This window comes from Sipha flava, unplaced genomic scaffold (assembly GCF_003268045.1).
Source record: "Sipha flava isolate LNK unplaced genomic scaffold, YSA_version1 547_pilon_pilon, whole genome shotgun sequence".
In the NCBI taxonomy this organism is placed as follows: Eukaryota; Metazoa; Arthropoda; class Insecta; order Hemiptera; family Aphididae; genus Sipha; species Sipha flava.
Genome location: NW_020273530.1, coordinates 1 through 13,080, shown reverse-complemented (window position 1 = coordinate 13,080; position 13,080 = coordinate 1). Strand labels below are relative to the sequence as shown.

The 13,080-nt window shown below is 30.1% G+C and overlaps 1 protein-coding gene across 1 annotated transcript; it reads right to left on the bottom strand.

The window, feature by feature from the left end:
* Positions 1–352: 352 nt before the first annotated feature.
* LOC112691019 (O-acyltransferase like protein-like) lies at positions 353–6,536 on the bottom strand (the record flags this gene model as incomplete). The annotated part of the gene is made up of 6 exons (XM_025565127.1): positions 6,461–6,536; positions 2,261–2,346; positions 2,011–2,195; positions 1,779–1,939; positions 647–815; positions 353–546 (listed from the first exon to the last, which is right to left on the bottom strand). Coding segments are annotated over exons 2-6 (779 nt in total), but the record flags the coding sequence as incomplete, so codon positions are not given.
* Between the last annotated feature and the right edge of the window lie 6,544 nt (positions 6,537–13,080).

Sequence of the window (13,080 nt, the reverse complement as noted above, 5' to 3'; positions counted from 1 at the left end):
TATTTAAAATGTTCAACAAATATTTTGGGTACGGGGTAAAACATGTTTTTAAAACGCGTCTTGGTACATAGTTGTTATGTTATTATTATTATTTTTTATTTTTTGAATAATAATGTAAAAATAGGACCCAAACAATTGTTTTTGTAATTTTACTATATATGTGTTATGATTTCTGTGCAGATAATTGTATTCTGATTAATATAATTTTAGATTACGGTGCAGTGTTTAGACACTCCGCGCGAGTTTTTTTAGTTACGTCAAAAATGCTTGGATATTTTAATTGAAATATTGGGCGCATTGAACACGTAGTACACATGATTATTATTATTATTATTACGAAATATTCACTTACTTAATGAAACCAATAAACGTTGGATAGTAATTATGTTGATATACGATATAGGCCGAAGCGAAACAGGACGCGAGTATAGCGGTCAGCAGAGCAATTTTTTCGCATTTTGGATATTTCCAGACTAGGTATACCATCGATACGCCCAGGGCACACATGTGCAAATCGCACGCCAGATACCAAGACTGCATTACGCACTACAATTACACCGCAAAAGTTGATATTCAATAATCATCGACGTTTTTTGCATTGCACTGAATAGTATGTTTCACGCCGGTGTACTATCTATATACTCACTGGGTGTTCCGTGTCAACGTAATTGTTTACGAACAACACGTTGGTCCACCAATTTTTCAAACAATTTTCTGACTCTCGGACGGCAATGGATTTCCACATGGGACCATCCGATACGTGGAAAAATACAAATGCAATAAAAACTATCATCAGACCGTAAACTGGAATCAGTCTAAAACAATTTTATCATTGTAACACAATTAGTTATATATTTTCGGTGTGCAAGTTTTTACAAGTTATTTCCAGTGATTATAAAAGTGCATAATCGTTAAGACTGATGAACTTTAAGTTGCAATACGTTTCACTGTACCAAAGAGATACAATATAATTACAATGGTGTAGAATCAGGGGTGGACTGGCCAGGGAGGCAAAGGAGCAATCGCCCTCGATAGTGTCATATTAATAAAAATGATATACTCGTATAAAATAATAAATTCGGAATATTTTTCCATTCTGTTATCAAATTAACTAAAATTAGTAATTCAAATTTTTCCGAATTCTAATCTTATTTATCGCGATGTAGTCGTAACACATTGGCACAAATCGCCTTGTTAGAATTGAGTTATTGAGATAATATCATAAATAATAAAGAAAAGGACAAGGACATTGGTTTTACGGTAAAACCAAGGTCCTTATCCTTTTTTTCGAAATTTTCTGTCAGTTCGTTGGTAAAACTTTTACCAACGAACTGACAGAATATTTTGTGGGACGTGTTTTATCATTCATAGATATACAACGAAAAATTGCATATAATTAAAAAAAAAAATTATAAAATAAAAATAACAATTTTTTTAGAAAAAGTTAGAAAACCGATATTTATGGAATCAAATGTTAATACAGATTACAGGTACAGCATAGGTTGTACTCGTGCGCACGCCAATGACCAATATTCATAGTCTGTATAGTGAATATTTATTGTGGGTCATAACTTATGACTCATAAGTAATAACTTTTTGCTAGTAACTAATAAAAAGTAATGACTCTAAAACAGCTTTATTAACTAATAAGTTGTTTTCTATAGGTCGGAAAAAAGAAAATGGGGGAATATAACCCCTAACCTCCCCCTGAGTTCGCCACTACCCCTGGCCTTCTGATACCTAGTCCACCTCTGTATAGAATAATACAACGATATTACCTGCACCATCTTAAAAATAGAATTAACAGCACATTACATCGTTTGATCTTTTCTAGTGCATTGTACATACTGATAAACGTTAGAAAACCACTGATGGTGAAAAAAATATCTACTACAATAGGTCCATTGATAAATATTCCATAAAAAGGAATTTCAAATGCCTGTAAAAAAAAAATATTAATATATAAGTAAAAATTTATTTTATGAATGGATTCGAATGTATAAGATTTACCGTTTCAATATCATTCATATTGTAAACTGGATATGAAACACTGTACATCATCCGATGCCCGAACAAAATAACTACACATGCTAGAGCTTTAAGGAAATAAAAGCAAGAAAATTCTGTATTTTTTGTACTGTTGTAAAATAATTTTTTCAGATTCGATTGAATTGAGAACGCTACGAAGATTAATTCTAAGAAAACGTAAGACATACTTGAATGTAAATTATTAAATTAACGTAAAAGCATTAGGACTTACTACACTTTGACATAGAATCTTCCTTTGAGTAAAAATCGTACATTGACCCAACGATTATGAACATAATCATAACAAATAAAAAACACCTGAAAAAATTATAAATTAATAATGACTCTATGTATATATATATATATATGTTATCGGAAATGTTAACATTTAGGAAATTATGACAGTTCTTAGTTAATGATGAAAATTCCCAATAGCAGAAGGAAATTATATCCTTGCCTAGTAAATGTTATAATTTCCTAACGACATCAGGTAAGGATGCCATATTTTTTTTACATAGTTAAATTTTAATCTGTCTAATTTAAATATTATTTTTATCAAACACAATTATTAATTATCCAGCTTAAATAAATTACTCTATTAAATAATCAATAGTCAATAAACAATCAAGTGTCGCAAAAAGTAGCTTCCTCCCGAAGTGATATTGGTTTTTCTGCATGACCTGCCAATTCTAAAACAGTACTTAGATCCAATAAATTTGCTTTGCAAGGTTTTATTTCCGATCTCATGTTTTAAAAATTCAGTTTCAGTGTCTACGATTTAAAAAAAAAATGTTATTTTTATTACCTATGCATTTAAATATGAATATGATTAATAATATATTTTTTTTTTTTCAACCCGAAGGTTGGTTTACAACTCCAATTCTCCATTCTAACCGATTCCTCGCCTTTTCTTTGAGTTCCTTGAAGGTTTTGACTTTTGCATCGATTTGAATTTGTCCTATATATGAGTTCCGCGGGCGTCCTGCAGTTTTCTTTCCTTCTATCATACCCTCCAATATAATATTATGCAATTCTTCCTGGTGTCTCAGGGCATGTCCAACCATTTTCCAGCGTCTTCCTCTAATCGCATCTATGAGTGTACGTTTTTCTCCCACTGTTCTAAGTACTTCTTCATTCGTTTTCCGCTCTATCCAACTTATCCTTTCCATACGCCTCCAGCACCACATTTCGAACGCTTCTAATTTTTTCTTTTCGGTATCATTTATTACCCAAGTTTCACATCCATATGTTGCAACACTCCATACATATGTTTTTATAAGTCTCTTCTTGATATTAAGATGTATCTTTTTTGAAGTGAGCAACTTATGTTTTTTACTAAAGGCAATTTTTGCTAATGCTATGCGTTGTTTAATCTCGTGGACACTCTTGCCATCAGATGTGATTTTACTCCCTAGGTATACCATTTCTTCTACCTGTTCCAGTTTTTGATTACCAATATATACATCAGCTTTTACTTTTGGGTCTCTGGCACAGACTAAGATCTTCGTTTTTGTACTATTTATTTTCATTTCTGATGTTCTGAGCATTTCATCCATTTCTTCAACTGCACGCTGTATGTCACCTTCACTCTCAGCAATTACCACAATGTCGTCAGCAAATCGTATCATTGAAACGATTTCTCCACCAATTTTGATCCCAATATTTAATCTTGTTAGCTTTGCTTTCACTATATTTATAGCTTTTTCAATGTAGCAGTTAAAGAGTGGTGGTGATAGCGTACATCCTTGTCGGACTCCTTTTTTTATTTGAGCGTTAGTTGTAATTTCTCCTTTTTTAATGCAGGCTGTCTGGTTCTTGTACAGACTGTGAATGATTCGTAGGTCTTGTTGTTCAATACCTATTTCTCGTAATATATGCAGCATCTTGTTCCAATTTACTTTATCGAAGGCCTTTTCCAGATCTATGAAGGCCAGATATGTGATTTTATTTCTATCGATCTGTTTTTCAATTAGCACTCGCAATCCTAGAATTGGTTCTCGTGTACCTTTTTGTCTTCTGAATCCATATTGATCATTTTTTAAGTATTGTTCCACTTTTCCTTCTATTCTTCGATTTATTATTTTTGTAAGGATTTTTGAGACATGTGTCAGTAAGCTCAGTGTTCTAAACTGCTCACAGGAATTTGCTCCACTTTTCTTTGGTATAGTTACAATTATGCTTTTACAGTAATCGTCTGGCACATCTCCTTTCTCATATATATCCTGAGTTAGTTGGTATAAAGCATCCTTTATCTTCATATTAGCACATTGCAACAGTTCTGCTGTTATGTTATCAATCCCGGGAGCTTTATTTTGTTTCAAGTCATAGAGCGCTAGCTCAAATTCTGATCTTAAGATTGGTAGTTTTGTTTTTTCCTCATTTATTGTAATTTCCTCCAATTTTTCTCCCTCATAAAGCTCCTCAATATACTCTTTCCATCGTTTTATTATGTCCTCATTATCAACTAATAATTGGCCCATTTTGTCTCTGATATTAGTGACATTTCGTTTTCTCTCTCCTACAAATTGTTGGATCTTGTGATACGCATAATCTATTTTGTTAGCTCTGAACATTTCGTCAATTTCACTACACTGCTGCTCCAGCCATTCTTCTTTTGCTTTCCTGGCTTCTCGATTAACTTGGTTCCTTAGTTGACGATACTTCTGTTGTCCTTCTCTCGTGTTATTGTTTTTATATTTTCGTCTTTCATCTATAAGTTTTACTATTTCCTTGTCAATCCATGCTCTTCTGGGTTCTTTATTTTATTTTTTTGTTAGCACAGAGTTTGCTGCTTTTTTAATAGCTGATTTTATGTTCTCCCACATTTTATTCAGTGTATCATCTACATTTTGTTTTTGGTATTCGATATCCATATAGCGTCTATATTCTTCCACAACCTCCGCTCTCTTTAGTAATCTAACATTATAATTGTCTTGCTGTACTTTTGTTCTTTGCGTTTTTTTATATCTGAGTTCACATTTCGCTATTACTATATTGTGATCACTGTCACAATCAGCACTCGGATATGTTTTACAGAATTTCACTTGATTCTTAAATCGATTTTTTATCAGTATGTAATCTATTTGGTAGCGGGCTATATCACCTGGCATTTTCCATGTATATATTCTTCTCTTAGGGTTTTGAAATCTGGTGTTTGTTATAATCATCCCATTTTCTCTGCAAAACTCCACTACTCTTTCTCCTCTTGCATTTCTTTTACCTAAACCGAAGTCTCCGACTTCTCTACCTTCCCTGCCTTCTCCAACTATAGCATTAAAGTCTCCCATGATGATTACGTTATCGTGTGGTTTAGTATGTTTCATTAGCTCTTCAATGCCTGCATACACTTCTTCCGCTTCTTCATCATTTGCTTTTGATGTTGGCATATAAACTTGTATAATTGCAAGGTTGTTTGGTGTTGACTCTACTTTTACCAAACATAGTCTGCTACTATAGGTCACAACGTTCGTAACTCTTTTACTCCACTTCTTATTGAAAGCAATTCCAACACCGGCTTGTCCTTTCGTACTATTTGTATGAATAACTCTGATGTCGTCAGACCAGAAGTCACCATTATCTAGCCAACGTATTTCGCATAATCCTAATATGTCTATATCTAGTCTTTTCATTTCTATTTTTATATTATCCAGCTTTCCTGTTTTCAACATTGTTCGTACATTCCACGTTCCTATTCTTTGCGTTTTGTTCTTCTCACATGCATCCTGCAGGGTAGCTCCCACCCGGATATCCGAATGGGGAGCTATTTTACGTCCGGACAAATTTTTTACACTGCGAAAATTCATTTTAGAAGACGAAATAGTAGTTGCCTAACTAGGGATGTTAATGTGGTAGTTTCCCATAATAATAATAATATAATATATATAATAATATATATGTGCTATAAAAATATTAGTGTAATTTCTCGGTGATTTACGACCGAATCTCGTCTCCTAATTGCGCTAGCCACTGAGTTAGGCAAGTTATCATTATTAACGCATGGAGATACCCGAACCATTAATAATTAAAGATCTGTAGAACATAATTCGTTTACAGTCCACGCACAATACCCTCATTAAATAAGAAGCATAATACAAGCAATTGATGAATGCAACACATTTTTGTGACAACTTTTTATTTCGCAAAATAAAAAATATTAGAGATACATTTTGGTCCGTAAAAAAGCTTCAATACAAATTATTGCTGTTGTTTTAAAGTTGATTGCATTAAACAAAAATATTTTTTAATGGTAGGTTAATAAAGTTTAATACATTTTGGAAATTATTAAACGACTATTGTTAATTAACTTGTTTTTTTGTATTTACAACGTCATAAAAATACTAGTGAATCTGTGTAAGTATTTTAATATTGAATTAAATATAAATAAAATTAATAAATTAATGTATATTATAGAACAATAATGATAAATTTTTACCAAAATATGAAAAATCCTAATGTTTTCGGTGTATCAGTATTTTGTGTTGAGCAATAAAGTGAATCAACGCAGTAGTGTTTATCTCTAGTTCGTCAAAAGCAAACGCAATTTTAGAAGATAACGTTGACTGGAGATCCGTGTGAGTGCACGTTGACGGGATACAAATCGCAGAGTTGATTTCATTGCGTTGAATCTTTAATTGATTTTGATATGGCTACAAATTTATAAATATAAAAAACAGTGAAATTTTATTGTTATATTGATTTTTCGGCACTTTAATTTATTTATATATTTTTTTTTTTAGTATTCTATTTATATTTTATTTATAATTTTTGTCATTACACTCATAATGATTCAGTTTTAAATTTTAGTTATATTTCTACTATCTGATTTGTATGAATCATTGGTCATTTTTTACCATTATTATTACGTTTCTTACATTTTTCAACTAAATGAAAAAAAATAACTAGGTGTCTTATATTCTATAGAAGTATGATAAAAACTTCCACCTAAATCCTTCTAATTATTAATATAATTTTTGTAAAGAAAAAAATTCAAATATGACCTACGTAGTAGGTGCATAATATGTTACATAAAAATATTTTAAAAACATTTTTTAAAAAAAAAAACTAAGGTTATAATTGTATTTTATGAAAATTGTTCAGGTTATATAAATCTATTACCATTATCAGAAATAATATTTTATTAGTTTATTGGGAGTATATTATATTATTGGGATTTATAGTCCTGGTAGATTTTAGACAAGTTCTACCAGTTATCACACATGGCTCTAGATAGCTTACTATTCAAAACTGTATAAAATATTTTTCAATTTGGCCACATTTTCAAATGCTTAACTATTTAGAAATGTGTGATTAAACCAAAATTGAAATTGAATTTTCTAAGCTTTTATTACAAATTGGAAATGGCGAATAATCAACTAATAAATCTTGACACGGACAAATATCCTATTGAAATAATCGTTATTATCAAGTGATATAATAAAAGACGTATTTAGAGATATTATTTTTAATTTAGAAAATTGTCTATTTTTTCACGATTTGCTATTCTTGCATCTAAAAATTAACATTGTGGTAAAATAAATGATGCAACTGTTAATATGTTGCCAGGACAAGAAAAAACGTTTTTAAGTTTAAACACACTGTTAAAAGAACGTGACCATTTTCTGTTTCAAACAGAATTTAATTTATATATTTATTTTTTTTTACTGTAATCCTGAACCGATGGGTGATTAAGCAAGTTATAATAATTTAATGATCATCTTGGATCATTTAAAGGTATAGGGACAAAGCCTCAACTTATAGTTATAAATTAAAAATGGTTGGGCTGAAGTCTCCATGTTAAATCTCACTATTTCATTAAGGTCTTAACTTTAAAGCAATTTACCATCTATTTGTTTTTGAGTATATGAAAAATATATACTACTTTCAATATAATAAATCCATTAATTTTTTTCATACAAAAAATAATAATAATATTAATATTAATTTTTATTTGTTTGAGCGATGATAGCTTTTACAATATTTTATGGGAGCTCATTTTACCTTAACTGCTTCCCACGCCGAAACTGATTGGTTTAATTTTGGTGCTAAGTTGTCGTAGTAATTTGGATACACTTTAGAGGACGGCGAAAAACGTATGTTTACTATGCAGTACTGAGGTTTAAAATTTAAACCGGTTGTATTGGTTTCTAAACATTCGTCGTAATCACCAAAATCATATGATTTCCCAGATAGTATTCCAGTGGGAAACTTAGCTGATGCGTCGTACACTAAAAATAAAAATGCGTGTATAAAACGATTCAATTTTAATAAACAAATAACGCGCTCATTGATGATAATTCAATAGATTATTGTGGCTTACAGTGCATTTACATACAACCTGTATACTTGGTTGCTTTATAAATATACAAGTGGCGAATTCTTAATATTTTGTTAAGAATGCAAATAAAAAAATTAAAAAGAATCAGAAATCACAGTGAATATGACTTTGGTATATAGGGTGTTATTATTGCATAAGTGCTTTCCACTCAGGCACGTAGTCAGAAAATATTCACTAGGTAAGCCAATGTTAGGTGGGTCCCCTCCTCCCAGGACTTTTTTATATTATAAAATGGTTATCAACGTATACATTACTACAAATATATAAGTATATGACCTAATAATACCATATTTTATCATTTTATCTTCTCTTTGTAATTTTAGTTTTCTTTTGGCACATCCACTGAGAGGTGCCATTTTAAAATTAATTTAAGTATTAAACATAAAAGATAAAATGTATAAATACTATAAATTGTACGAATATTAACGCAGGTGACATTAGCACGTTAAGTGCGGCGTGCGCTGAATGTGAATAAAAGTGTTCAACCGGCCACCAAAATATAATTCTATATTTCTATATGAATCAATATAATGACAATACCCTCGCTCAAAGTATTTTAAAAATAGACATACAAGTATAAAGTAATCACTATCTAGATAAGATAAGAACAACGTGACATTGTACTATATAGTATATAGTACCGGTATTTAGCTATAAATAGCAATTATTTCCTAATCGATCGTTTAAATTTAGTTAGAAGTTATATTACTTATATTAGATTATAATTAAAACCCGATGTATTTGGTTTTATTTGCGTTATATTTAGGCAATATTAAAAATTTGGTAAAAATTAAAAGCACCTCTGGATACTTTAGGTGGGCTGGCAATTCTTATATATAGGTAATAATAACCTATATCTATGTAGTAGTAATAATAATAATACCTTTTAATTATAATTTTAGATTTTTAGTTTCCGTTTCTAAGTAATAATTATGTTATATACTTAAATAAAATTAATCAATGTATTTATTTTATTTTAGCTGTACCTTTAAGAATAAAAGCTATTCGTGAAAATATAACTGAATCACTTAAAAATTTGAAAGTTCAAGCTATAAAAATGAAGCAAGCTTCTGAGAATCGTTTTTGTCCCGGCGAAGTTGGTCAGTCAGTAACGGTTAAAATTCTAGACGTTGATAGGGCCCGTAGTGATTTTAGAAACGTTATTGGAGTTATTCTTTCAGGTTCTCCGATCCCATTTGATACATTCTACTGATTCATACGGGTCGTCGTATACATAATAATGTATTCTCCACGTGAAACCTACACCTATTTATTATACAAATTAATCAATTTTTTAAAATAAAATCGTTTAAAAAGTACTGTTCACTGTAATAATATGTTTCGCACCGTAGAACAATAGAATACGCATGGGGACCGGTGAATAGTATGAAAGAACGACCGAGAAATAAACTCTCGGTATATTACGGTGTACGTACACAGTACCGTTGACTTAATAAGATACCATGATATATATTTGCTGTAATGTGTGTTTTTTAATACCAAGGTTTGTACGCAACCCCCGGGTATATCTAATAGGTAGATTATCGTGGGTGTAATAAAAACTCACGGTCACAGCGAAACAAATCAAAACTTACTCCTGGTCGCCCATAGCTGGAGATCCTTCAACCCTTGCCGGTACGTCTGTCCATCCCTTCTACACATCGGTCCACCGTCCGGGGTGTACATTTCCAGCACGTCGTGCAGCACATCCGTTACCCATCGTTGACGATGATCCTGGAACATCGTGGTCGTTTCGTCGGACGCGATCACCGCTGCCGCACCAGTCACTATTAACAGCACTGCGGTCGACATCATTAATCGTTTGCAAAGTATACAATGAACGAGGAACAAATGTCGCACGATATTTATATAAATGCATATTATGTGAATTACAAAAAGAAAAAGAAAAAAATTCATCCGTGTGACAATGATTGTATCGGTATTGTCTAAGGTCTCAAGGAAAATCACGTAACCACCAGTCGTCCGAGTGTGTTTGTGATTTTCCGTTCGAACTGCAACGCAAAATGCGCACGAGCATCGGATCACAGGTGGTTTCGTCATACATTTCCCAAACAAAAGGATTGTAATATTTCTAACGTTAATCGGAATAATATTTATACGCATTAAAGAATTTAATACTAATCGACATTAAAACCAATCACGACTTGTCGAGGATTAATTATTAATATTATTATTACACTTAAACTCATTGTCCGTTGAATATGCCTCGAATATACTGTACGTGATAGACACAATTGACTCGTAATCCTCATCTTGACTAGGCGCACGCCCTTACGATTCTAATTGTTAATTACCTATACGATTTTCAAGTAGCCTACTTCTTCATAACGTGACTGTTTTTAACAATTAATTATTTCGTTCAAATCTAATTGAAGATTCACCCGTTTTCCTTTCTTTAAAATGATACGAATCGTTTGTCATATAATTTTCTAATATTTATAATCATTAGTATAGGAGTCTGACCATTATTTACGGTGGACGAATAACAACATTACATTGCTTTGTGCACACATACTAGTGACATCGAATTTCTTATTTTATAGACATAACGTTTAGTGAAACGCACGCATCTGTAAAACATGTTACATGCTTGTGATTACATGTCCATTTATATATGTCTGTTATTGGTATTCCCATATAGAATATAGAATTTGAAATCATACGCTATATCATTATATAATATATAATATAATAATATAATAAAATATTTTTCATTGTACATATCAGACTAATTAGTAGTACCCGATTAGTTGTAAAGATCTAATGCGTGCGTATTTACTAATATTCAAAATAAAGAATTTGAGAACGATTATTTACTCATGTACATGTGTATTATGGTCAATGATTAAATTATCGTTTTTATAAATGTCATCAATGGTTAATGTACTATATTGAAATATAGTTAATATTGTTAAAATAGTTATACTTGTTCTAACCAGTTTTTAGTTGTAGACTTACTACAAATTACGCAATAAGATTTTTAAAAAATAAAACCTATTATATTACTCAATATGTACATTATGAATACTTTTTTTACGATTGTGAGTTTAACTGTGAATCTATGACTTTTTATTGTTATGACTTTACATCTATTTTACTTTATTTTTTTTTTTTTTATATGTATAACTTTTCATGCATGTTTTGAAAAGCTTCTTTTTTTTATTTTTAGCTCAGTGTAATTGACTATACATAGTCATAACTAGGGCTCGGAAATTGTAGGAGCTAAAAAAGGCAAAATATGCATGAAAAATGTTGAATATGCAAAAAAATGTATTTAATATGTAAACATTTTTTATTAAATATGAAAAAAAATGTGAACATGTAAAAAATTTTCTTTATATCATATATTTTTATTAAATTCAACATTTTTTGTGTGATTTTTTATGAATTGTAATTTTTTCAATCTAAAAAAAAAAAAATAGAATTAAAGTTATTTGAAAAAATTATATTTATTTGTTATTAATTCAATAAACATATAAATTACTGTAACTGTCATACCTGTAAACGTATTGCATTGAACAATCAGAATTTTTTTTATATTTTCCATATCAAACGAACGACGATTGTCTGAAAGTATTTTTTTGTTGCTCGAAAAACTTCTTTCAACAATCGATTAAGTTATGGTTAATGTATAATTGTATATAATGTTAGTATTAATAATACACTTCCCATATTGCTATTAGATTAACGATAACGTCTATAATATTATATAGTGTTCACCTTAGTGATATAAAGATAAAATAAAATTACACTCCATTAAATTAAATTGATATAATGACGGTAAGGTATGGCGACTAGTACGTTAAATAATCGAAAATAAAGCATGAGAAAACTTCAAATTGTTTAGAAAATATTATTACACAGGCATAAAAATCTCATGAAAATTAAAAAATATGCACTTTTTTCTATAATTGCCAAAATGCAAAATGCGAAAAAAATGCATTTTTAATTTTTGTATTTGAACTCGTTTTTGTATGGAACGGATTTCTAGCTTGGTCTGCTATAAATTGAGAGTATACAGAAAAATATGCAACTCCCGAGCTCTAGTCATAACTACCCAAGGCATACAATTTCAGTGAATTTAGAAATTTAATTTTGTTTATACAAATCAATATAGGATTTAATTTTCAAAAAATACTGTAATTTTGTTTATGGAAAAGTTATGAGTGAATAAATTACAGAAAAATCAAAATAATAATTTTTCAAGGATTATTAAGTAATTGGCATTACTATTAAATAATAATTATATTCTTTAATAATCATAATTTTTTTATTAATTTCAGAAATATTTCAATTTTTTCAACTATGTTGGATGTATTATTATCTTGGTGAATGTCCAAAATTGAAGAATCAGTTGGTTCATTGTATAATGATGATGTTGATTTGATGTATTTACCAATAATACTAATTCAATTTTTATCATTGACAATAATATTAAGGCATTTAACAATAATTTTGTTTTTAATCAGAACAAAACAGTCAACTTCTTCTTTAATTTTTATTTTAAGATGTTTAAAAAATAAACTTTTGTACTGAGATCCAACAAGATTTTTATTAAATAAACCTTCAGTATGCTCTTGCTTTAAAATAGGCTTTTCTGCATATAGTAATTTATTCTTATCGAAAGACTTACTAAATATTTCTTCAATAATAACTGAATTCTTTTCAGAATAGCGATTCACTAATTGTTCCAAAGG